This window comes from Myodes glareolus, chromosome X (genome assembly GCF_982192425.1).
Source record: "Myodes glareolus chromosome X, mMyoGla1.1, whole genome shotgun sequence".
NCBI classification, from domain to species: Eukaryota; Metazoa; Chordata; class Mammalia; order Rodentia; family Cricetidae; genus Myodes; species Myodes glareolus.
This window is the reverse complement of record NC_142053.1, coordinates 108,203,504-108,231,370: the sequence shown is the minus strand read 5'-3', so window position 1 is coordinate 108,231,370 and position 27,867 is coordinate 108,203,504. Positions and strand designations below refer to the sequence as shown.

The 27,867-nt window shown below is 38.7% G+C and overlaps 1 protein-coding gene across 3 annotated transcripts in view; it reads left to right on the top strand.

The window, feature by feature from the left end:
- The window catches only part of Arhgap6 (Rho GTPase activating protein 6), a 501,238-nt gene that overhangs the window by 452,940 nt on the left and 20,431 nt on the right, over positions 1–27,867 (top strand). For all 3 annotated transcript variants that reach the window (XM_085685233.2, XM_048446252.3, XM_048446253.3), the window contains exons 6-9: positions 1,386–1,441; positions 4,367–4,517; positions 5,522–5,667; positions 12,733–12,912. In XM_085685233.2, the coding sequence (XP_085541359.1) occupies positions 1,386–1,441; positions 4,367–4,517; positions 5,522–5,667; positions 12,733–12,912 (533 nt within the window). The remainder of the gene's footprint in view (positions 1–1,385; positions 1,442–4,366; positions 4,518–5,521; positions 5,668–12,732; positions 12,913–27,867) is intronic.

The following is a 27,867-nucleotide window of genomic DNA, read 5'->3' as shown; positions in this document are numbered from 1 at the left end:
GGAAAAAGAGAGCAGACACATGCTCTACATCAGCTTATATAGTAAAAGAGGCCACGCCCCAGTGGATGGGTAACCACTGGTTGTAAGACTTCCTACAGCAAACTATTGTTGAAATTAACAATATGTGGTGGTAAGATTGATTTTTATTTAAAGACAAATTTTTCAAAGACTTATTTTATCAATTTTTTTAATTTTATGCCTGTGTGTGAGTCTAAGTTTATACTTGTACACTACATGCATGAAGCTATCTTCAGAGACCAGAAGAGGCTGTTGATTCTCCTAAAAGTGAAGTTCAAGAATTTGTAAGCTGCCATGTGGGTGCTTGGATACAAACCAGGGTCCTGTGGAAGAACAGCAAGTGCTTTTAACAACTGAGCCATTTCTTCAACTTCAATTTCCCCACAAGAAATAAAATATTATAACTTTTTCAATATTCTAAATAATTTTTAAACATGATTTGTATGAGAAATTTTGCTCTTTATCAAATTTGAAATAGATATTTTTATTTTCTGATCATAAAGAAAATATACTTCTTAAAAAAATATAAAATGTAGAACAATTAAACACTGGATAAGAAACAATCACAGCTGAGTGGTAGTGGTGCACACCTTTAAACACAGCACTTGGGAGGCAGCAGCAGGCAGATCTCTGTGAGTTCAAGGCCAACCAGTTTTACAGAGAAAGTTCCAGGACAGCCAAGGCTATACAGTGAAACTCTGTGTCAAAAAAAGAAACAATCACTTTAAATTTCTGTTTACTTCTACTTAGCATTTAAAACTCCCTAAAATATACATATATCACTTATTTGAAATCACACTACATACAGACACACACAATATACATATATACATACATACATACATACATACATACATACATACATACATATATAAAGAGAATGCCACTGTTCTGAATGGAGGGTAGGCCACAGAATTTTCATGTTCATAAAAATGTTTTCTAAATATCATTTAAAAAGGATGCCAAGTAGTCTGTCATGTGAATGGACCCAAGTTAGCTCCAAATAAACAACTTTTTCTGTTATAAATGGTCCTACTCCAACCTCCTCTGTGTATATGCCTTTGTTAACATTTTGATCATCTTAGAATCATGTCATAGGTGTAGAATTATAGGGCCAATCCTATAAAAATGATCTCTCGGACCTATAACATCAATAGACACACCATGGAAAAATATCTTATCCTCAAACATTTAATGTCAAATAATTGTGAAGTTGAAAGGGTCAATTATGTACACTGAACACTGTGAAGTCACTGCTGTTCTGCATGCTATATACAAGCATTCTGCACTGTTTCTACATTTATTTCACTCAAAGTCTCAAGCATTAAAAAAAAAACAGCCTGCTGATTTTGTTTGCTTATTTACAGGCCTCCAGACAGTGGGGATATTTCGAGTTGGAAGTTCAAAAAAGAGAGTAAGACAAGTAAGTGAAAATGAAGTTTATGTTATATTGTCTGTTTCCCTTGACATTTCATTGAATTACTAGGTGGAAAGTTCAAGTTTATGTAAATCCCTTTTGACTATCTTTTCCCAAGCATTCGATTATAGTATAATTAAATCCCAGGAAATGAAAAACAACTCAGAAGCTTAGAAAAGTGGAGTTGGGGTGAAAAGACTGAAAGAATGGAACTGGAGATGTTCATTCTGTGCTCAACTGAAAGACACTATTTGATAAAGATATCACTGAAGTTGGCAAAGTGGCAGATTCAGAAAAATGCCTAATCAGCAAGTGATAGCAAATAGAACATAATTTCACTGAGGTCAGTTTTATACAAATGTACTTGTAAAATGCCATAACACTCTCATCTAATCTGGTGCTACATTTATTTGCTTTTGCAGAAATAAATGCTTTATAAGATCCTATGAAACCATTGGTTTCTGATCCATTTTTCATGATCAACTGTAATTCTTGATTTTTGTGTGTGTGTGTGCCAACCTTGCACTACATGCTTCTGGTAGAAATTTGATATTAGATTGCTGAGGTAGTTTCCTTTGATCAGATAGGTTGTGATGACTTCATAAAAGACAAACCATCCTTTAACAAACAGAACCCATTTGTTAGCAAAAGAAGGTTGCAATGTCATTTTTCTCCTATTGATTGAAACAGAGGAAGATAAAAAAAACTCTACAATTTAAAAGTTAATCCAGGTAAAAATTTTAGTTGGATGAAGTTAAAGAATTATTTATTTATATGTTGAAGTAAATACCCTATCATGTATGTTTTTCATTGTTAAAATAAAAAAAATCAAAGTTGTTTTTTTTCCTGACTGGTTTATTTGTATTCTCAATAATCACACAAAATGAGTGAACAGCATTTAACATTTCACCATGACACTTGTAAAATGTAAAACTATCTTCTATGCTTCACACCTATATATAATTAAGGGATATCTTTATTAATAATATCTTACTGAATCAGCCCTTCAGCTGTAGTCCCCTTCACCTCTTTCTTTTCAGGCTTATAGATATTCAGAAATTTAATTCAAGATCTTGTGATTAAACAAGCTTCTTTAATGGTCCACCTCTCTCTCTCTCTCTCTCTCTCTCTCTCTCTCTCTCTCTCTCTCTGTGTGTGTGTGTGTGTGTGTGTGTGTGTGTCTTTTGCATATGTGTTTCTATGTCATATGTGTGCGCTCAGGAAAGGATCATGGTGTGTCTGAACTAGCTTGATTGCAGTAATGCTATGGGTGAACTCCTCATTTTGCCTGTCTTGTAAATGCTGATGGAAAATTGTCTGAAATCAGTGAGCAATTGAGGACAGTGATTGGTATTTTCATCAAGTGGACAGAAGATGAGTTCCAGAAATTATCCCTTGACATTTTTTGATGCATAAAAAAGGGAGATATCTTTGCATAGGGATTTACTTAAGAATTACTCACTCAATAAGATGTAATTAGTGGTAACTTAGAACTAGATTTGAGTATGAAATATGCTTTAACTCACTCGCTATTCTATGTTTTTATGTAACTTTTACATACCCTGCACTTTTTCTTTAGAAAGTAAGAGCTAGGACTGGGACAATGGCTCTTGTTGTGTAAGCATGAATTCCGGTCCCCAGCACCACATAAAAAGCCTGGCATAATGACATACCTATGACGTCAGCACTAGAAGTGAAGGAAGGCAAGCAGAGACAGAAAAATCCCTGAAGTTTGATGGCCTCCAGCCTAACCAACAAATGGATACTCTAGGTTCAGTTCAATGAGTTATCTTACCTCAGGGGCATAAAAAGTCCAGTAATAAAGGAAAACACCCAACATTATTCCCTGGCCTCTTTATGTGTGTACCTGCACACATATGTTCACATGCATTCTGTACTCATAGAGAAAGGAGGGGAAATATGAATATTTAGCAAGTAAAAAAATTGTCATTTGTGATGTCACCTACTTATCTACATTGTAGCTCTACTTCTAAGGGATGAAGTTGTCTTATAGACTTTGCCTCTTTATTTACTAGTGTACTTGCATACTTTGAGGACCTATAATAGGGTCTGAGACTCAGCATAATGTGATGAGTCTTTGTTGAATGAATGGATAAATGAATGAATGAATGAACTAAAGAAGTCTTACAGAAGTTTATTATACTGTCTATCCATGGACTTGCATAATAATTTATACAACAAAGAACAATGCATAAGGGACATCAACCTGTCAGAGGCAAAACTAAGACATAATATCTCTACCATATTGATAGCATGTTTTCTTTCTGCTATCCATGTTAGTCAGTTTTGTATAATTATTAAGTTAGAGAAAAATTCTGGTAATTGCTCACAAGGCTTCTCTGACAAATTAAAGATAACTTTCATTTAAATGTATCATATTTTAAGCTTTCAACATACACATCTCATCTCCATTTTTAGTTTTGTGATTTGTCAAATGATACTGATTTTTTTTGTCGGTATTCTAGTCAACTATCAAAATTTCAACGTGATGTGTTTGGTGACATGCCCAAGTGTTGTTTTCTCATATTCACACCTGACCTAAATTCTCTCTAACCCTTAACCCTTACTCCCAACTTCCTGATTCTTGTTATCTAGTCCCTCTACATACATCATTAACAATAAATCAACAACTATTTCTGTAACAACACATTAAAAACATATACACATATATGCATTCATAACTAGTATGCAGAAAGTCCGTGGCTCAAGGTGACATATTGTTTCCTTTTTTCCTTTCTTGTGATCTGTGCAGACTTAACACCAGATGTTGTTCATCAAAAACATTTTGGGGGGAGATCAGTAAACACCAAGGTTAGATGATTCTAAGGTATCACTGGCTATATCAAACTTCTTGTCAAATCAACCCTCTGAATCTTATGTAACCAATACTTGAACCGTTGATTTTTCCAGTTGCGTGAGGAATTTGACCGTGGGATTGATGTCTGTCTGGAAGAGGAGCACAGCGTTCATGACGTGGCAGCCTTGTTGAAGGAGTTCCTCAGGGACATGCCTGACCCCCTTCTCACCAGGGAGCTCTACACAGCATTCATCAACACTCTCTGTACGTAGCAAAGCCAGATTTGCGGGAAAGCATCCCTGGAATAGCAGAGTGTCCAGCACACTCATGAAAATCTTGTACATGTGTTTCCCGATAACTGCTTTTTGCCTTTATTGCTCTCAAATGAATGGGCTATTTGGGGGATTTTCTGAGATATACCCTGGGGGAAACTAGCAAGAAGAAAGCTGGGCTAAAAGAAATGGGAAAAGTCAAGAAGAATTTCAGATGTTTTCCAATGAACCCCAGGAAAGTAGAAAGTGCTATAAGTTGATGCTTTGAAGTGCTGGCAAGAACTTGCATTGAGTCTGTGCCTAAAAATTAATCCTGGCTTCTGGTATCAGGAAGGAGGGAGCCAAAGAACCCAGAGTAAGAAAGAGGGCAACAGCATTTTCAGTGGAAGCAAAATGGCATAGCCCAGTACCAATACTTTCAAAGGAGCTGTGTCTGACTGCACAGATCCCAGAAAAGATTGGGGAGGAGGAAAAAGAAAATGTCAGAGATGTATCAGTCTGTACACATTTCTTCCTACAAAGCTCCAATTCCATTGAGATTGTGGCTGAGAAAGAAGACAGTGTCTTTGTCACATGCCTTGGGTATTGCCAAAAAAAAAATCCGTACCTTATATATTGTTCAAAAGGAAAGGCCCTTAAACACATTATAAAAGATTTCATACCATTCACCAATTCCCAGATACTGTCAGTGAATATTTAGCATTGTGCACTAAAACCCATTAAGTCAAAGTAATAAATAAGAGAAAGGAGGCTGATGGAAATAAGGGAAATGGGTTTCTTTCCCATGATTTCTCTTGCAGTCTAACTGTTCTCTATAAGTTTCATAGATTTTTGTGGCTAAGCTGCTGAAGTGGTGGGAAAATGGTGGAAGTCACAAAGTAGAGATGGCTTGGGTAACTTTTTTCTTAAAGTAGTGGAGAGGAAACTTGACCTCAGTGCCCAAACAGTGTCAGCTCTGCCAGTCTTACTCAGAGTCCCTCTCTCTGCCTTGTGTAGTGTTGGAGCCAGAGGAACAACTGGGCACCTTGCAACTCCTCATCTACCTTCTACCTCCCTGCAACTGCGACACCCTCCACCGCCTCCTCCAGTTCCTCTCCATTGTGGCCAGCCATGCCGAGGACGTCAGCAAAGATGGACAAGAGGTACGCTGCCATAAGGAGAATGACTTCTTTTCTGCTGTCTGTTGTTCTAGCTGGTAAAGCACAAAGTATCAATATGATCATACGTTTCACTGGAAATCTTAAGACCTCGCCATCTGCATAAGTTGTTTATCTCATTACATCAACAAAATACCTGATGAAAGCCACTTAAGGAAGGAGGAGTTTGTTTGCCATAACAAGTCGTGGTGCTGGGAGCAAGCAACAAGGTGGTCACGTTGTGTCTATAGTGAGACAGAGGGGAGAGAGGACTGCTGACAGTCAGCTTACTTTTTCCTTTTCATTCAGCGGTGACCCCAGGCCAGGGGAATGACATCACCCGCATTTAGAATGGGTCTTCCCACCTCCATCTAATGTAGATTACACATCACTGACATGCTGAAAGATTTGTTTTCATGGTCATTATAAATCCAATCACAAGTTCTCTGACGTAGATGTTTATGTAATAGTTGTATCTCTGGAGGCTCAGTTTCTGAAAACACAAAAACTCTTGATCTTCTTGATGTTTCAATGACACCTCAAAATGAAACTCCTATTTTCCATAAATATGGGTTGCTCAAGACTAAACTTCCATTTGGGAGGGGAAGATAAGACAGCTGGCTACAGCAGAGTTTGAAAATGTGTAAAAATAGAGTGCAGGAGTGAGCGAGGAATGCCATTGTTGTAACTGGCCAAATCTGTTGTGCTGACTTGGAAACCAAATATCACAGCTCCTCTTATCTCATCTGCTTCAGTGTAGAGAGTTCCTTTTACTCCTTAAATCACTTCTTCAAAACAGGCATTCGCTGAATTTGCTGCTTTTAAGTTGAGTGTGAAGGGAACTGGAAGTTCTGGTCTTTGCTGTTATATAGCAATGCTTCTGAAGATCACCTGTTAAAGGCACATTTGCTAAAGTTCTATAGACTGTTTAGGTATATTCTAGTTGAAACTGGTCCAAATCCAGGGCTAGTATTATCCCTCCTCCCACATGAGATTTGGAGCTATGGTTCTCTTCAGTCATACTCATACTTTCAAGCATTTTACAGTTTCAGCATTGGTCAAAAGGCATAGCCTGCTAGCTGGTACCCTATTAAATATTCACCCTCACAAGGGACCGCATTTTCTTTGATCTCACACAGCCATACTTCTCTCTGATGTTGGTTTTCCCAAGAGGCCTCAGAGTCATTAATAGGTTAGTATGTACTTTAAATCAACGAAAGGGAGCCAGAGGTGTTCCAATCTTACTTAACTACATATGCTGCTATTTAAATTATTAAGCAGAGCTCAGCTATATGATGGACCTCTGTGCTTGTCAGATTTAGTTCCCACCGGGCATGGACATATGTAATTCCTTTTTAAGTGGATCAGAAAAGCAATTCTGCATTTCTCCTCCTTCCCACCAGGAGTGTGAGAACGGAACTTGAACTTTCCCAAGGTAGCCATTTTTCTCTGTAGGAGTTATAATTAGTTAAACCCCCACTGGCTTCAGGTTTCATCATATGGTCCTGACACCTTACTTCAGCTCTTCCACCGGTATACTATAATTCTCATAATTGTTGCATAGTTACATTATCCGTCTGGGTGTCAGCCTTTATGGACTACAGAGATAATGGAAGCTGTAGAGTCTTGTGACTGAGTGAAAACAGAGCCCTGATTGAAAGGTATGCCAATTGCCTCTCTGGTGTTTGCTAAGTACTGTTTGAGAAGGAGAAAGTTGAGTCTTGGGTGATTAAGAAGGCACTGAGGAAAGCAAAAAGTCCAGTCCCCCTTGCTACCATATTACCTTTGGGGAAGAATTACCAGGCACCATTTTTTCAGTTCAAAGCTCAACAAGCCTTCATTACCCATGCTCCAAAGAAGATAATATTCCTAGGTGAAAATGCAATTCATCTTAGCCTGCCAGGATCCTAGCTATCATTTATGACTCTCTCTATCATGTGTTGGTTTTGTGCCATAGTACCTAATCCTTTGAATAGGCAAGGCAAATGTTATTGTGCCCACTTTAAATTGATTGAAACTGAAAGACAGTGCTTAGGTAATTTAGCCATGTCCCCCAGGGACCTTCTATTTATGGCAATATAACTGGCAAGTTTGTAGATTTTACAACTCTGGAGAGGCACTGTGTACCCTCTCGTCACTGTAGATTGTAAAGTCATTAATAGAGTAACCCTGTAAGGAACAGTAAAAAGCTCTTGCAGAAGGGTCCTTTTCATCAATGCATATGTATCATCATACTGGCTAGTTATCATATGGATTCTGCAACTAGAGAATATGCAGCTGTCCTTCATACTACAGCCAGTCTAAATTACTCAGTTAAAACAACAGGGAAAATGGAAGGACAGCATTACTTCCTTGTACATGTTAGAAGCAACTGTAAGGCTACAGAGCAGAGAGTACTGAGGGGGTGGCAGGAAATTGGGCCATGTTTATAAAGTACTGAAAGTGTCTGCAAGTAGAATCTCTATCCTGCTAAGATATGAACTTTGGGAGCACTGATAAAAAGATGATCTAATCTATGCTGTAGATTAATTTCACATACAGAGAGAGAGGGAGAGAGAGAGAGAGAGAGAGAGAGAGAGAGAGAAAGAGAAAGAAAGAATTGTTAGGAAGTTTTTGTATCAATGACAGTAGAGAAAACAGGAGTCTAGAGGTAGAGGAAATGAAGACAAAAGACAAACAGACATTCATAGAAGAAGGGATAGACATGAACTAAAAGACCTGCAAATAGCTCCATGGAGAATATTAAAACAAAGCCTTGTAGAAGATTGAGTAGACGGACTACATAACCATGGCATAGAACTAAGGGTTAGCTAAACTCCTCTAATAGAAGCTAAGGGTCTTTGCTTAGAATATTTTAATAGCATGAACAGGTAGGTAACATAAAATGGGCAGGAGAATAGAGAAAGGCAAAATACTATATTATAAATTATGGACAAATAACAGAGCATTTCTTCAGTTTTTCTATCTATTTGTTAATTTGTAAGGCACTTGTTAGGCCATCACTTCCTTATGGATTGTCGCATGGAAGAAAACTTATTCAGATTAGAGAATAATAATAATAATAATAATAATAATAATAATAATAATAATAATAATGAGCCTGGAGGCTGACAAAGCTTTGCCAGAGCCTTGCCTATGTGAAGGAGGCTGAGAAAGGCCTATATTTCCTCATCTACAAAGTAAAAGCATAATGTCTTTTCTAATATGTGCCAAAAACTCAGTGCACCCTTCATTAGTAAGATCATGAAGATAAATCTTAAAAGTATATGCATCATTGAGGTCAACCCATTGGTGCAATTTTGGGGAAAATTGTGGTATATTATTGACTTTTTGTCTTGTGCTAAGTTTTTATTACATTTTAGCTTGTTTTCTTTGTCACTTAGAGGGGGAAAAAAGGATTTTCAGGTTTAAGAAACCTTTTATTTCATCTTCTTTTTTTTTAAGGTTACAGTAGGAATAAAATCCAAAGTTCCTGAGGGTGTTTTTTCCTAATTTAAGACTGTGCTGGCATTGCACAGAAATGGTGGTGTGACTAGGCATTTGTTTCATGAGAAAGTCCACAGGTGCCATCAGCTCTCAAAGGAACTATACAGGAAGCAACAGAAAACCAATGTGGAGCTGTGCTTTCTGATCTTAGAGGAGGTGCTTGCTTCTAGGGCATGGTCTAACTTACCTTAGCTCTAGATCTTCAACAGGATCCTGCCTCCCTGGCCTCAGCCTCCTCCAGTCTTTATTTAGAGGCATTTTCCTATTTCTGCTTGCTCTTATAAGGTCTGCCAACCAAGAGCAAACAGGAGGAGGTACACCCATATGATGGATGTACAAGAGGTTGGCGCCAGCACAGCTGTATGACTTTACTTCCTACCGCTTCACCTCCTCCTGGCTCTAGGCCTTGCTGCCCCACTATGTATAAAATAATGACCATGGGAGAAACTGCTTTCCACATAAGCTTTTCTGGAGAAAGAACTCTAAAAGTCTACGGAAATTCCCTAGTTAATGTCTGGAAATGCTGGACTTTTAACACATGCTATTTATATAGTGCTTTGAAATGATCTGGGAGGCTTACTTAGTGAAGAGAGAAGATTTCCTGGAATTGACTGGCTAACTAAATCATGCAGTAATTGCCTGGTTTTGAGTGTCCCTAGCACCTAGACAGGCCACATATACTGAACTAACTAACTAATTAATTAATGGCCATATGTGTATAAATTAAAACATGGGGAGCAAAGGTGGGAGATGTCCAGGAACAAGATTTCTTCCACACTGAACAAGTAGCAAACCGAAACATAAAATGGGAACACGGCAGAGCAGCTTGGGCTGCAGCTGGAATCCATGTGCGATCTCGCAGACGGATAGGATTGCTTTCCCAGAATAGCAACCAGAGAAGGAGAGAGCGGAAACAGAGCTCTGGATTGTCCTTGTACTAAACATTCTTTTAAGTAAAAACAAAATCTTCAGTTTCTTCATGCTTAAAAAAAAGGAGAAAACTCCAATTTTACTTTAAAGGGGGTTGGGGAAGCTTTCCAGATGCCTCCAAGTTCTGAATGGAGGGATTGGAAAAGGACACGTATTTTATTTTCCCCTTAACCATAAATTTCCAGGAAGAGGATTGAAAATAGAATGAAAACTTTTGGAGCTTCATGTCAACAAAATAAGACAAAGACCAAGTAACTAAAGGTCCTGCAGAAAACGCACTGTCTCTTATTTGGAAAGTTTACCACATGGAATAATACTTACCCATGGTGGCGACTTGTTTATCTGAAAACAACCTCATCTTTTAACAACAAAAAAGCAACCCTAGTTCTACAGCAAGCTTGTAGGGCAAGACTACCAGCAGCTCAGAGGTTCACATGGTAAAGGGGAGACTGGAGGGATTCAACTTGGCTATTCTGTGAGGATTCCTGAATCCTACACTAGGCACCCACACACTGTCTCAAAGATGGTGTGGATCTTCCTGGGGCTAAGCTACCATGAGAAATCAGAGTTCACACAGACCAGTGGCTCTCACTGTGGGAAATGTTGCTTTACAAGGTACGCAGAGCCCCATGTGGACACATCTGTGGTTGGCACAACTGGGCGGGAAGGGATACTACTAGAAATTAGTGATGTAAGACCGCTTACTATCCTACCCTGCGTAAGACAGTCCCTGCAGCAAAGAATAGGCCACAAATTTCACCACTGCCATGGTAAGCACTAGTTTAGAAATATTCAGCCAAACTTTCTTTCCTGTGAGAAAAAGGCAAGTAAGTAAAAAGATTACCAAGCTTTTAAACATGCTCATATTCCTTATTATAACAATTTAAATTGGAGAAATGACTCCCAAAACAGTGCTCAGCCAATCACATAAAATGCCTGTATGTAGCTATTCCATACATTATTTATAGCAACAGAAGAGTGAAAATGACACAAATGCACGTCATTTACCGGTGCTTAAAGCAAATCATGATCAGTTTATGCAACAGGTTGCTAATGGCCAAGAAAAAGTGATGAATTGTTTGAAATTGGGAGATGAATGCAACGTGTTGATAAGAGACAACAAGCAAGTTACAAAATAGGTTATGGAGTGAGACTCTAGCTTTCAGGGAAAAAAAACTGTACCACGTGTCTCTGTGCAAATAGGCCCTTAAGAAAGCATTTGAACAATTGGATCTGGGGAGTGGTAGATGAAAGCTGTTTCGTTTCTACATACTTGTCCATGCTTTCTATTCATTAAAATATTGAACATGTGTGTGTTTCTTTTTTTAATATTTTCACCTAAAGAGTACTTCGCTGCCTTCATTCTGTTTTTCCTGATAGTGCCACGCCCAGACCACTCTGTCTTTTTCCTTTATTCCTGTTTGTGAGAGTGTTTGAAGACGCATCTGCACTCACTGTTCTCACTGCCTGCTGAAACCCTGCAAAAGCTCTGATCTAGACCATCAGACCACCCTCAAATCCAACCCAGAGGCACATGTAGAATGCCATGGTGAACATCTGTCACAGGAGGTCACACACTTGAAACGTCCCTAGCATTCCTTCCCAGCATATGTTCCTCTTCTTCTCCAAATGTCTGGCCCCTTCTTGATTTGTTTTATCAGATGTTCCTTAAGGGTGTTCAAGTCTAATGGACCCCACCTCAATCCTTCATAGTCCTTGTCTATTCCTAATCGGTTTCTCTTACTGTTATTTAAACATGCAATCCTCACCCACAGCATGACACCCTCATTCTCAACATTGACAATCTACATGACAATTGGAACACTATATTTTATCCCCTATTTCCTCTGTTATAGTTCAGAAACTAGCTACTAAAACCTAGACTGTGTACCCTGTCCCATGTGTTGTCACACCACTGCTGTTTCTGGGGTCATAAAGTGCTCTTTCTAACAGGCAAACTTCCATTTCCATACAAAATCCCCCCCAAATATAGTCCATGTGTTTTTGTGTGCTCCACTGTGGAAATGGTCCTGACCCAAGATACTCTGCTTTGCACCAGAAATAACACTTTCTTTCTTTCCAGATTGTTTGGTCAATATTGCTACCTCCAAATTCTAGGGTCTCTGGAGTTGATAAGGTCCATTTTTTTGTACTCATTACCTGAGAATGGGAAGTGTATTTCCTTCCTAGAATGTGAGCCCTCTAAAATAAGGACTGTGCTCTAATGATTATCATTGGAAGTGTTAAAAATAATTTTGACCCATGAAAAATATCAATTAGTAATATGCTGAGTGGATGGATCAGTGGAGAGGTTATGGATTGATGTGTGAAGAGCCACATTGATATATGTATTGCTGAGGATCAATTTTTTTATAGTACAAATTGTTTGAAAATGTTGAATAGCAAGAGTTTGGCAATAAACACTTCAAAAATGCAACATTTTATTCAATGTGCTATTGGGATGACCATTGAATTTTGGTCTTCTACACAAAATATGAAGCAAAAGCATGTTACCACATCCTCCTTAATTCTGATAAAGGTGATACTTTCCATGAAAGGAAAAATTACTAATGAAAATATTTCATGGCTTATTGAACCCCCCAGCATTTAAAAAAAGTAACTTAGGAATAGTCCTTGTGTTTTCTTCTCCCATAGGTCACTGGGAACAAAATGACATCTCTGAACTTGGCCACCATATTTGGGCCCAACCTGCTCCACAAACAAAAGTCATCAGACAAAGAATATTCCGTGCAAAGCTCAGCCAGAGCTGAGGAGAGCACAGCCATCATAGCGGTGGTACAGAAGATGATTGAAAACTATGAAACCCTGTTCATGGTAAGTGGCCCTTCAGCACTGAGACATCGCGATGATTTTCTTATTGGTTGCCTCTGCTGATATAATGAAACTCAGGTTATCCACATTCTGGTTTGCTGTGCTAGTCATAAGTGAACTCACTGGAATCCAGGCAATTGTGTTCAAAATACTCTGGTGTCACTACAAAAGTTTGTTTCCATGTTTTACCCAGTATATCAGAAGTATAAATTTTATTTTGTTAATAATAGTAATAATCACATGTAAATAATTAAATAATTACATGTGAAGATTTAGTTACCTATGGAGCAGTAGTTCTTGTTCAAAATAGTCGTAAAACACCTCTGTGGAATCCTATAATCTTAGTAAATTCACGTGTTCATAGCCAACAATGGTGACATGATTTCTCCAAGGTCAGTCTATACTTTACACCTCCTGTATGAAATTTCACCTTTCTGCCCTATGTCCTTCCCATGTCATTTCCCGTGCCACTTATCTATCCCCTGAAGCCCATTATCATTCTATTTATGATTATCTTGTCCAGCCTTGTGTTGCAGTCATGTATGGCCATTTCCTTTAGTAGATTATAAATGCATTTAAAGCAAGGACCGTGTCCTTGTTATCGCTTCATTGTATCCTCTGTTCACTTCTGGAAGATCCTTCATTTGTTAGGCATTCCGTAAATACTTTTTTGATTTGTATTGAATTACCAGTTCCTGTTTTCCTTCATAAAACTGCATTGCTTGCTCAAACTTCCCTTGAAACAGTAGAACAAATGCCAATTTTCTTCTATTTCTGTTCTCTACTCAGATTGCATATCATTTTTTACAAGAATGTTCTCCATGATTCTTTTGCTATTTGTCTTATCATTTGCAAATGCAATAAAGCCTGCATATTACACTGGGGTCTCCTGTGGCTACTTCAGCCTAGAATACTAGCTAGCTACCTCTTCTGAATCTCCTTCAGAGTTTATCTATACTTATCAAATTCTTCATAGTAGATTTATTGTCATGCTTGTCCTATACTCATTTATTTTGGATATTCAAATGTCAATGATTTGGAATAACTACTCCATTTATCTTACCTATTTGATTGTGATCAAGTAATTCAATATCCCATGAGCATTAATTTGACTCATGTAGAATGAAAAAAATCTAATTCTTAAAATTATGACCAGAATCATTTCCTATGAGAATAAGTTATACAGACTATAAATATCTGTCCAAGTGCTAATTAATACTTGTATTAGCTTGGCAACATGGACTGCTTTGAATTTCAGTATTTTAACACCAGATACATAAGTATCATAATGTTTATCAGACATTTGGTAGACTGCCTCACAGACGATGACTTTGGAACCTCAGATATTTGTACTATAAGATTATGCTATCCCTGGGCTTTTACTATATACCGAAAAGGAGTGTCCATCATATGCACTGAATTCTATTGGCCAGAACTTACCCACAGATCATATTTAACTGCAAGGGAGTGTTGACTGAGGTTTTTGTCCCACTCGGTCCTACAGTTGTTTGGTCCCAAAGAAATATACAGAGGTCTACATTAATTATAAAATGGTTGGCCTATTAGCTCAGGCTTTTTATTAACTCTTACAACTTATATCAGCCCATATTACTTGTCTGTATTAGCCACGTGGCTTGGTACCTTTTTCCGTGAGGCAGTCACATGTTGCTTGCTCTGTGTCTGGCTTCCTCTGTGTCTGGGTGACAACTGCAGACTGACTCTTTCTTCTTCCCAGAATTCTCCTGTTCTTACCCCACCCATACTTCCTGCCTGGCTACTGGCCAATCAATGTTTTACTAAAATACAATTGACAAGGTACAGCCATTGTCCCACAGCACCCCCCCTTTTTAAAACAAGAACTCTGAATCGAATCGCCTTTTAATTTTTCTCCTGACTGTTATCAAATCAACATTCTAAACAAAGGCAAACATCCATAATCTATTTTTTGGGAATGTGGGCGTAGTTTATCGGCTACTTCTTGCTAATTGGGGGTGCTGATAATCTTATGGGGACCTAAAGAAAATTTAAAATTATGGTCAAGTCCTGGCTGGAATGTTCTGTGAGGCTTGATCATCTCAGCCAGCAGTTTTGAGGCTATTCTGGATGTAGAACTTAGACATCTGGGCCATCTGCTTCTATCAGAGATTTCTCAGGGGGTCTTTGTTGATCCAGCCTGATTTTTCTTAACTCAGAATGAATCCACAGCTTCTCATTTCCTGTGAAAACAAAAGTAAAACCTCTTCTCCCAAGTAATATATCTTAAGACTTAAATTTTAACATCAAAGTATTTTCAATATAATATATATATATATGTCACAAAAATCCAGCAGCATTTATAATCAAATATCTTTTAGAAGCTTTTGCTCCTTCCTCAGCCATCAAGCAATTTAAAGAAAACACAATAGCATACAGTATCCAGACTCTTTGTGTATTTTTCATCTTTACATGGCTTTATCTTAAACTCTATTTCTCTTATTTTTATTTTTAATTTTTGGCTTTATGAGACAGGGTTTCTCTGTATATCTTAGGCTGTCCTGGAACTCACTCTGTATGATAGGGGAGTTCAGCCAATCATATTCTGTTCATGGGGCAGAACCCTTAGGCTAAAGTTTACCTATAAACCTGGCGAGTGCGCTCCTGCTAGCTCGCTCTCTCGTCTGGCTCCTGCGTCCAGATGGATCGTTTGGATTCTGGTGTAAGTCTTACTTCTGTTTATTAAAGCTATATATTTTGTATTAAGATAGTCTGGGGACTTTTCATTACCGATCGCCCTGCAGCATCATCTGTAGACCAGGCTGTCCTTGAAATCACAGAAATCTTCCTGATTCTGACTCCCAAGTGCTGGGATTAAAGGCACATGCTACCACACCTAGAACTCACAGAGATCTGCCTGCCTCTGCCTCCCAAGTATTGGGATTAAAGGTGTGTGCCACCACACCCAACTACTCTCTGTTTTTCTCTTTTATTTTAAGGACTTTATCCTTCTCTTTTTTCCTCAAACCTACATATATTTTTAAACACACTATAAATTGTTTAGAGGCTTTTTGTCTACCTTTATTGTATCTCTCTTTTTCTGATCACATGAGTCTTTAATTTGCTAAACGATATGACTAGAATTAAAGCCATGGCTTTGACAGCTGGATTTAGCCCATTCCTTAGCTTTCTGGGATTCTAGCCTCATGGCAGAGGTACTGGCTGGAGCCATGTTTATTGCCACAACTCTATGGCTTTGCAAGGTCCCTGCCACCACCAAAAAGCATGTGGTCACCTTTTCATTAACACCATTTAAGTGTTTCATGGCAGGACCTCTTAAAAGAGCTGCAAGATTTTACAGCTAAAGCTGAGTCTAGAAACCTCTCATAAATGAGAGCTCTTGCCTCTAGCAAACAGAGCCTACCTGAGAAAGTGCTGCTATCAGTAAGTCGTGCTTAACTGTATTTTTTTCTGTCTAAAATTACTTCCCAAGCTCTTTCAGGCTTTTTGTGGATACAGTTGTCCACATGGGCACCATTTGTTGACTGCGGTTTCTGTCTCACCCAGTCCTGCAGTCGTTCAGTCCCAAAGAAATACACAGAAGTCTACATTAATTATAAACTGATTGGTCTATTAGCTTAGGCTTCTTATTAACTCTTATAATTTATATTAGCCCATAATACTTGTCTGTTTTAGCCATGTGGCTTGATACCATTTTCGGTGAGGCAGTCAAATCTTGCTTGCTCTGTATCTGGATGACAACTGCAGACTGACTCTTTCCTCTTACCAGAATTCTCCTGTTCTTGCCCCACCTATACTTCCTGCCTGGTTGCTCTGCCTATACTTCCTGCATGGATACTGGCCAATCAGCATTTTATTAAAATATAATTGACAGGGTACAGACCATTGTCCTACAGCAAAAGAGGCTGGGAGTTGTACTCTGGCTAGATGCCCAGATGGAAGAGGAAATGCATTTACCACAGTGACTAACAGTGGCATTTTGCTCCCTATTGTGTCTCTGAAGCATTGTCCCTGTGTTGTACATGGAAAGCTCTCAAAAATGTTGAATTAGTCATCAACTATATAAATTCACACTTCAGTCCAAATCCTCATAATTAATTACATATTTGGATGAATCAAATGTCTGAACTTTTCAATATTTTCATCGAGTTTTAAGTCACATATCATCTTGCCAAGTTGTCTTGGCATTACTTCATGTTCTCTGAATTTTTTTTAACAAAATAATATCTCTCATCAATCTTAATTCTATTCTCTAAAGTCTGTATTTTAAGCGAAGTTTTCCTTTATATGAAGTCACAAACCATCAGGAATTTCTTTTCACCTCAGATACTAACAAAATGCTTCCTGATCTCCTTGGAAGGCAGAGGTCATTATAATTATGTCATCCTTCTTCTCTCAACTTCCTGCCACCTGGAAGAGTTAGAAGCACAGCAAAACATCAGTATTCTGTCTCTTGTGATCTTTTCCAAACCTGACTTTATTTTTATCATTCTCTGCAGAGATTGAGGTTGAAATTCTCTTATGCACTAACAAATATTTATGTGCACAAGTTATGGTTTGTGTTTCTTAAAGAAGCTCATCTTGATGACCTTGTCTAAAATCTAATGCCTCTGCCTTCCCGCTGTTTCTGCTATGACTCCTACTACTCCCGATAACACACACACACACACACACACACACACACACACACACACACACCATACCCTGACTTCATATTCACACTCTGTTCTTTTTCTCCTTAGAATTCACCACTGCTAATAGAGAATTTTGCTAATTTTTCTTTTTAGTTCTGTTTCTCCTCACTAAAATGTATTACTTTCTGGTCCATGCATTCATTACTGCTGTGCCAATGACATGGTAGAAACAAGATAAACATTGGTTAGAGTCATGAGTGACTTGATAGTAGCTGTGTGATGTATGATTTCTGTCTCACAAGTCCTTACTCTTACATGTGGGAAAAGTTGGAGCATGCAGGAATTAAGTATACTTTGCTGAGCATAAGTTAACCACCAGTGTAATCGTGTCTGCTCTCCTTAGATGGACTGTGGGAACTATACTGAAAAAGGAAAGAACAGTGGAAGTAACTGAAGGGGAGAAAGACAGAGATTCCCAAACCAGACTCTGAAAAATTAAAGGGGAACCAGAAAACTTGACTACAATCTGTCTCTGCTATGTTAGTTTCATGACCTCATCTTTAATTTCCATTTCTTTAGTTATCATGGAATAGTCTTAAGTAAATTGCTATCCAAGATCCTTTAAAGGTCTAACATCTGTGTGGTTCAGTGCTCCAAAACTGACTTTTGTATTTCTTAAAAGCATATAAGAAAAATTAATTTCATCACAATTTTTTATTCTCTTGGCATGTTTGGCCTTTCAGAATCTTTTCTGTTATACCAAGTATCATGGAAGCTCATGCATCTGGGTAGGTAAAAATTCAGCTATGCATATAAAATTTTGTTCAGTATTTTCATTTTTAAGTTGCTTCTAGAATAATTACTACTGCAAATAAAGAGTGATAAACCTAGACAGACGGACACTGCCAGCTGACTGAAGGTAGTTAGTCTCTGGGTCTCTTCATAGTCCCTAGGAAGGTTTTATAAGCTGGAAAAGGGATAAACTGCTACCATTGACAGACACTACTAATGAAGACTTATTAGCAGCAATGGCTGTGAGATTTTGCTTAAAAGCACAAAGTACCCTGGAAGCAGTCATTCCACTGAAGAACTGGTGGAAAGGATTTAGAAACCCCAAGAAGCCAAGCAATGATCTAAACATTGTTCTTAATGATGTACATTTTCTAATACTGAGAATGCTTCCTCTGCAACCATAATCTGAGTTAATGGGAAACAGGAAAAGACAAGAAAGAATTTGGCTTTGGCCCAGTATTAAAAAGGCACCTAAATTCAGAGGATAACATGATTCAAGATTCAGACTAGCGTCTGGGGCTATATCTAAGTGAAAGAGTTCTTACCCTGTATGTTTGAGGTCTTGGATTCTATCCCCTAAACCATGAGAACTGTTTTTTTTTAAGAAGTCAGATTAGGCACTTGATTGGAAATCTTTGAACTGGAAATAGATCCTGATAACAACCCTCATGATCACAGGCAAAGGCAATAGTGATGTAGTAGCTGATGTTTAAAATCCAGCTACTTAGGAGACTGAGGCAGGACAATCTCGGAACTAGCAGCCAGCCTGAGTTACAGAGTGAATTCCGTGTCAGCCTGATCTACAGTTTATGACTCTGTCTAAGCCTGCCTCCCCAAAAATACCAAGAAAAAAAGATGATGGTGGTAGTTCTCAAACCTCACTGTGCAGCAGAGTTTACGAGGAAATTTGCTGGACATTTAGATTCCTAGACTACTCTCCAGACGAGCGAACTGAATAGCAAAGGGCTCAGGAATCCACACTTTCTTTTGAATCCCTTCAGAAGCTTTAACTAGATTCCTATCATGCCTAGGGAAACCACAGATTGGGAAACACAGATTGGCTAGAAAGACCACGAGCTTTGGAATTAGTTATCAAAATCCTGATTCCCTCCGAGCTATTTATTTGTAATATGACCTCTGACCCTATGTTTATCTTCTCTGAGCCCTAGCTTTTCTTCTGTAAAAAGTGAGATTAAAGGACCCATTTTATATGACTGTTTTGAAACGTAGAAATACCATGTAACACATGTCCTTTAGAAAAGGCATGTAGCACAAGACTGACATATACTGGGCACAAAAACTGAATTGCTATCATGACACTTAAATAATATGGTTCCTCCTTTATCAAACACATTCAGGTGCTGCCTTGGATAAAGTCCCATCCTGGCTATTGTGAATGATACTGTCATCAGCTAGCATGTGCACATGTTCCTAGTCCCTTCCCTACTCTTCTTTTTCTTCTTTCCATAGCATTGGCTCCCTTTTTAACTCATTCCATAGCTAACTGATTTATTATTATCATTGAAACCAAAGAGAATACAATTCTTATAATGGCAGGGTTTTGTTTACCTGTTGAGATATTGTATCTCTATATACTCTGGGCTAGCCTTAAGTTCACATTCCTCCTGTGCCATTTTTTCCAATGCTAAGAATGCAGGCATGCACTATTGAACCTGATGAAAAGAGAGATTTAAGGTTGTTCTATACACTGACACCCACAGCATCTAGAAAGAATTTGACATAATTCAGTAATTATGTCTTGAATACTGTGACTCTATACTGCCAGGAAAAAAATGCATTTTTTTTTTTGCCGTTTTGATTCTGAGCTCATACCTCTATAATTCCCATACTTCTAAAACATGACCTTCCATTTCTGTCAACAACAATTTTAAAACTAGTTAACATAAAATGATACTTTCTGAAAACACCAGAATTAGAAGGTAAGAATCATTTGTTTGTAGATTGGTATTCCAAGAACAAAGTATTCACTGTGGAAATCACTGACGCACTAATTGGTCTGCAAGCTGTCTCTTCTGTGAGTGATGGTGGACTCTCAGGGAAAATAACTCCTTACCCTTGGAATTAATGAGAGTTTCAGAGTGGCGTGGAGAAAGCTGTCAGCTTGTGCTAAGGGCTGATATTGCACGGTTCATCACACAGCTTTTCTGGAAAGGGGCAAGGAAGAGACAACACCACATGAAGGTAGTGAAGAAGTCCTGAAGGCAGTGGGGATGCGAGATGGAAGGAAGCATATACTCATTGCACTGTTCGGCAGCCCAAGCTGGAGATCCACTAAGGGCACTTGAGAAATGTCAAATGAGCACTACTGGCAGCAAAGGTCGGAAGTCATGCAAATTTATGAAGCAAGCCATAGTTTTCAAATATATCATATGAAAAAATTAATTTAAAAAAGGTCAGCTTTCTGAATGGAAATGGAGGAGAAATAGATGGGGTTGTAGATGGGAGGTCAGGGGAGAGAATGAGAGGAGAGGAGGGAGGGGACACTGTGGTTGGTATGCAAAATAAATGAAAAAATTTAATAAAAAAAAGATCAGAAGCTCTGGTGAGATTTGCACTAGCTCAGCTGGGAGGCAAATTTTGCTTTGTGTTCCCTTCATTCCCCAGTGTGGATTGCCTTTCTTTTGAATCTCTTTTGTATGCCGTTCAAAGCGAGTCAAGCAGTCGTCCAAGTCATTAAGCAAGAAATCACCCTGAGCCATGGATACCTCTAATTGTATATGCTTTCCATTCCCATGCTAATAGAGGACAAAACAATCACTGTTTATGTGGCACAGGTTAAGCTAGGCACTATATACAACATCAGTTTCTCTAGATATTACAGCCTGTGAGGAGTAAGACAAGTTTGTGTGCCCAAGGAAGGCCATGATTAAGTAGCTTCTTTGTAAAGTATAATGCTTCCCCACAGTGAAAAGTAACAGAGGTACTTTGAGATGCAGTATTTTGGATAGGGAGGCCAATTGTAGACTAAGAAAGAGACTGTGGGGAGTCAGGAGACCCTAAACAATCTCCGCATCTCTAAATTAGTTACAGTATCTTCCAACTTGATGTTCAAGCCAGCATGTATGTCCAACAGCTAGTCTGAGTTCCTGCTAGTGTTTTGCTTACCTGTCCTTATCTGCAAAGCCACAACACTTTTCCATTGGCATCGTGTACAGGCAGACAAGAACAAAAGGACATTACTCCTGAGCTGTTTCAGCTCTTGCCATGGAACACTGCTAATTTTTCCTTCTCTTCTTCCTCTTCTTCCTCCTCTTCCTCCTCCTCCGTTTCCCTCTTCCTCTTCCTCCTCCTTTTTTTTGGCTTAAGTCATCCTCAGAGAAACCCTTTGGATCTTCCACTGTATTTGTTCACTAAAGTTCTTCAATTACCCTCAAAAACTTCAAGGAATATTCTTTGGAGTCAAGGCTTTGTGGATCATACCTTTAATGCCAGCATTCAGTTCCAGGCCAGTTTGAGCTATATGCAGCCTGAGAACCTGTCTTAAAAAATGAAAAGCAAAGAAATATTTACCAATTGACTTCCTCTTGAACCTCCACATACACCCAGGTCCTCCTAAAATAAAGAACTGTCTGTCACTACAGAGCCACACAAAAGGTTTCAGGTTGATTTTTGACCTTGGTTGACCTTTTACAAGTCCTTAACAAGTCAAAGTGATTCCTTTTAGCGTGTTGGCTGAAATGTACCGGCATGATTTCCAGTGGCATTTACTTTTGCTGGGGAGTGGTGAAAATTTGAAATGCCAAAGCATTCTTCTTGGTCAAGGGCAAAGTGGAGGATTGTTGCGGAACACCCACTGGCGTATATGGTAGGGCTGGGTCCTGGGAACTGTTGTTCAGAGAGCACCTAATAATTTGTTATGGAGAAAGCTTGTACCATTTTTCCCTCTCCGTGGTTTATGGAATAAACTACCTCATAGCAGTTATACTCTAGGCGATCATTCAAGGTTTCATTTTTAATTTGATAGGGCAGATTTTAATTGTGACAGTTTTATTCCTTCATATGTGCAGTGTTTACATTTTTTTCTCTGAAGCAAGGGAGTACAAAGTTCTTTTGATTTTTGGAATAACATTATGCTTTGAAATAACACATTAAAATCTAAGGAGTTCAGTCTCCAGATAAACACAACCATAAATGGTACCCCTAGAAAATGTCTAAAATTACCAAATCCTTGACTAAAATCCAGTTGAAATTTTGATGGCAAACAATGAATTAATTAAATGATCACTTTGGACTAGCTGGTCTTTTGTTTATTTGATTGGTTGTTTTTTGTTTTGTTTTTTCTTTCAACATATAGAATTGTTCGATGAATACGAACATTTTTTTCTCATGTATCAGTTTTCAATATAAAGGAAAACCTTTTCCAGAAGCCGGTGCTTTGGGGAGCTTAATCAGGACTGCACCCACGATCTTTCCCTAGTGCTAAGCAAGAGTAGCTAACAGAGCCTGCCTCTGTACAACTGTACAGCCCAAGACAATCCCTGCTATCAGGAGACGTGCCTTCTCAGGATGGCCCAGCAGAAAGTCTTGAGGTCTCTCCAGGTTAGCTTTTCTGTTCACTTGAAACGTGTTAGGGTCACTTGAAAAAAAAAGAAACCTCATTGAGAAAATAATCCCACAAGATTGACGTGTGGATCATTTAACAATTGATGTGAGAGGGCCCAGTCCTCTTCTGGACCCATGGTCCTGAGTTCTAGAAGAAAGCAGACCGAGGAAGCCAGTAAACAGCACTCCTCCATGGCTTCTTCTTCAATGTCTACCTCCAGGTACCTACCAAGAATCCCTGCCCTAACTTCCCTCAGTTGGATTCCTCCTCAAGTTGAATTTGGTTATATTGTTTTGTCACAGTGACAGACACCCTAACTAAGACATGGTATGATGGGAGGGAAGCAATGTAAGGGGGAGAATAAAAGTACATGCTTCAACATCACTGCAATTACAGGGCTGTGAGGTCATGGGTGGGAATTATAAAAGTTCCAAGAAAGTCTCCTTACTTAATTAAGCAAAGAAGAGAGGGATTCTTTGGATCAGTGGAGAAACACAGACAGATTCATAGTTGCTAGTCAAAACTAAAGCGGGGGGGGGGGGCTGATGAGATTGCTCACTCAGTAAAGTATTTATAGTGAAAGCATGAGGTGTCTGAGATCAATCCCCAGAACCCATGTTAAAGACAAAAAGGTCAAGTGCAAACACACATTTGTAATTAGAGAGCTAGGGAGGCAGAGACAGGAAAACCCTTGGGGCTTGCTGGCCGGCCAGCTTAGCCTGCTTAATGAGCTCCAGGCCAATTAGAAACCCTGTCTCACAAAACAAAGTGTACAGCTCCTGAGAAATTACTCCTGAGATTTTCCTCCAACATACACATACAGATGCACTCACGTGCGCGCGCGCGCGCACACACACACACACACACACACACACACACACACAAACATAATTTTGAGGTCATGCTAGCATGCACACACATACACACAAGAGTGAAAGACAATGTCAGAACAAATGTTATTCTTCTTTGTGATATCAGTATGTACCTGTTCATATAAATATTTAGCTTATTTCAAGTATTTCTAATGAAGCCTTTTCACTACTAACCCTCCAGTCAATGAATGTAGTGTTTTCAGATGTGTTAGCCTTTGTGATCACTTGTTCCTAAAGAAAACCAGGATTAGTACGGTGAACATGCCAGAGCTGCAGATGCAAGCACAGGATTCTAAGGAAGGCTGTTGACATGTCCCAGTTTGCCTTAATTATAAGCAACACAGCCAGAACCAGACCTCAATGGATGTGGAGTCAGATTCTTCTTAGACAGCAACTCCACCTCCGTGCAAGTGGGCAAAAGTGACTAGCCTGAAAGAATGTTTGTTTGCTATTAACTTAGGGACTTAATAGACAAACAAAAGCCCAGTAAATAAACTGATAGGAAATGGCACTGCCTTGTGTGTACCTTTCCAAGAGTAGGGAGGCTGGTTATCCCACTGCTCTTTTAAGTGAATATTGCCTGTTCGTGTATTTACTGGGCTTTTGATTCTCTATTAAGTCCTTAAATTAATAGCAAAGTAATGTTTATCCAATTGAATTGAGCCTGTAGTTTAAATATTTTTTTATTAAATAATAGCTATTGAATAGTACAAATATAGAAAATGAGGAGACACTGGAAAGAATGCTAGCTGCAGCTTGTAATGTGAGCATTTGAAAATCAGTTCAAGTCATCACTTCTACCTTCTTACCTCTTTTCCCCACTAGATCCATTTTTTTCTGAAAAAATAAAATGTGATATTATCGTATGAATTCTGGAAGGTTCTTTAAATCACTGTGTAACAAAATTGGATTTAAAGGAAATATGCTGTTAATAAATTCTATGCACACAAGTTAGTTTTGCAGAATACATAGGAGAATTTTGTCAAAATACATAAGAGAATATTCCTTTAAGTCATGGATCCACATTCTTGACTATATCATTGTACGTGTATGTAAATCATTTCTCCAAGCCAAAATGCTGTCCTGGGGCTTCCACAAAGAAGTTATATATAGATTTATAGTCCTGACCCATTTTATGTGCATTTGTTACCAAGTAAAAGTCACGTATACCACATAAAATAACCCTCAACAATTATAATTTCTTGGCAGTTGAGCCTAGTTGAATAAGTAAAAACTTAAAAATGCAAGATAGTTGAACCAAATGTATGGCAACTTATCTTTTAAACACGAATGCTTTCTGTAACCTATTGTAATAATGCAAACTATTCTGATTCTCCACATTGATATTTTATCATTAGATAAACCATAGAGTGTCAGGAAATTAGAACTGAAGTACTCTTTATCACTCCAAAGGACATGCACTCGTGTTTCTTTTTCAGTGGGAACAGATTGGTGCTTGGAGCAAAACTTGTATTACATATCTAAGCATAACAAATTTTAAAATTGAATTAACTATCTGAATATACAAGCATTTTCCTAATTTGCCCCTCGATGTTTCTTATTTTAAAAGTTCAAGATATACATTTTTGGCTGATACTATTTTTGCTCTGCTCAACTTTGTTTTCAGTGCTGGGAATCAAACTTAGGGTCTTACCCTTGCAAAGCAAGCGCTCTTCCACCGAGCTTTCCCACTCAGTCCTGGTTTCTTTGACAAAGGGTCTTACTATGCAGTCCACATTTGGCCTCACACTTATGCCTTCTGCCTCAGCCTGCCAAGTACTAGGATTACAAATACATGCCGCAATGCCAAGTTGCTATTCATTTTATTAATACATACATTTGTGTATGTATGCATATTCTCTCTTAGGACTAACAGAACAACTCAATGAGTAAAGGGGCTTATAACACAGATCTAATGAGCCGCATAGTGAAGTGAGACAACTCCACAACTTGTCTTCTGACCTCCACATGTATGCCCACACACATTAAATAACTGAATATATAAAAATGCAATAAATAAAACCATTTTTGATTTTACCACTTATGTATTGCTTTAAAAATAGATGCAATGTATGACTGCTTGATTATGGTCATTGAAACATGCAGTTAAGATAAATTGATTTTTAATTGCTTAATTATCTAATATAGTAAGAAAATGCAGTCTATCGTTCTTCTAAAATCCCCATACTTTTTTCTTCTCTCTCCCTTTTAATTCTTAGATCATTCTTTTTATCATAGAGCTTTAACTGCTATGTATATGTGTCTTCCACATTTCTATGACCAGCCAGAATCTATAAACTGAATTCCGAGTCCTCATTTTTGGCTGCCCAGTAGACACTTCCATTTGGATGTCTCACAGACTTGCCAGCATTATTATATCAAAGCCAAACTCCTGAACTTCACCCAGCCTTCTCTTCCTTTAGCATCTCGATCAAACGGTGAAACCATCTTTTCTCTTTCTGCCTCTCATACTCTTCCTCTCCTTGCAGTAAGTTAACTTGAATTGCCACCTGAGTCTTTACTGTGTTCAAGATCTAAATATTACCCAGCATCTTGCTGTCCTGGTTCAGCACCACAGTTACTGGTTGGAACCCATTAATTGTCCCATTATTCCTTGATTCAACCCTCGCTTTCCATTTGATATACTCTTCACTGAGAAGTCGAAGTGATAAGTTGTGTTAGTCATCAGCTCAAGGTCTCTAATGGCTCCCCACTCACTTTGAACAAGTGCAGACGTCTGAATCATGATTCACAGGATGCGACAACATCTGGCCCGGCTACCTGCTTTCCTCTTACCACCCACGTCTTCCTCACTCTTGCAGTCTTGCTAGACTCTCACTGTTCCAGACTCCAGACTTTTAACATTTCTTTCTTCTGCCTCGTGTGATATTCTCCAACTTTGATTTTTTAAAATGTCCTTTTCTCATGACATGCTCATCCCATTTAATATTGTACCTCTTTCACCATTACTTGTCACTGTGTTGGCTGTTCTCTATAGGCCTCATGTTATGCTTTCCTTCTGCAGTTTTTAAATGTCCATCTTCCTAGGTTTGCTACCAGATCCACAAATACAAGGATTCTCATCTGTTTGCTTTGTAGCTGAATCCCTAAATTCCTAGTATTCTTAAGAACTGACCAAATACCAATGCAATAAAGGAAAAGAATGGTCCTGGGAGAATGCCAGAGACGGAGACAGTGGTGATGAAATAAAGCATATCTAATCCACTTCTGGAGGGAACTATATATTAAGGAAAGCAAGCAAGATGTGGCTTCAGCTGGGGGGATATAAAGAGTTTTGAGTGAATATCTCCCAACCATGCTGAGAATTCCGATGTACATTTTAAGGAAATAGGTTTCAAGCTATTGATTGAGCTACCACATGAAAGGCCCATCAAGTGTATATACGCCTTTTGCTCTAGAAACCCAAATAAGTTTAAAGAATTTGAGGGTTCAGATGACTGGATAAATGAAAGTTGAGTGTGACTTTGGGTATAGCTTAACCCAGAACTCAAATGCTATCAAGATCTACCTACTGCCCCTGCCATTATTTGTTCGAGTAGCAGCACAATGCTCAGGCTAAATGTGGCTGAGGGATCTGTCTCTGGTCTCTCTCAGAAGCCTTTCAGAGAGTACCAGGGTTTTGTGTCAACTCTTGTAGAACCACTTGCCTATTTCCCAGGCAGATGTGCTGCTCAGGGAATAGAATGATTGGTCAACTTAAATTAAGATACATTTCACCCTTGAGCCAAGGTTTAGAGAGTAGCTGGTTCTCCAGAGAGGAGTTAGGATAGAACTTTTCTAAGAAGAGGGGAATGGAGGGTGCTAATGGCTAGCAGCTGGGCACTACAAAGGGGTAATGAAGGTTTGAACTTCAGACCTTGCAGTTGGAATGGAAGAGAAGTGAAGAAGTAGCAAACAGAGGAAGTCAAGCTGACCTCCTGGCTAGGACTGGGAGTGGACAGGACATAGGCTTGCTTTCACCTTGGAGATTTTGAGCTATGTGGCTAGAATTTGGCAATGTCATTCCTAAGATTCGGGATGAAGTAGGAGAAACAGATTTACAAGAGAAGGAAAGCGTTCTCTTGTTTTCTCGTCCCTGTGT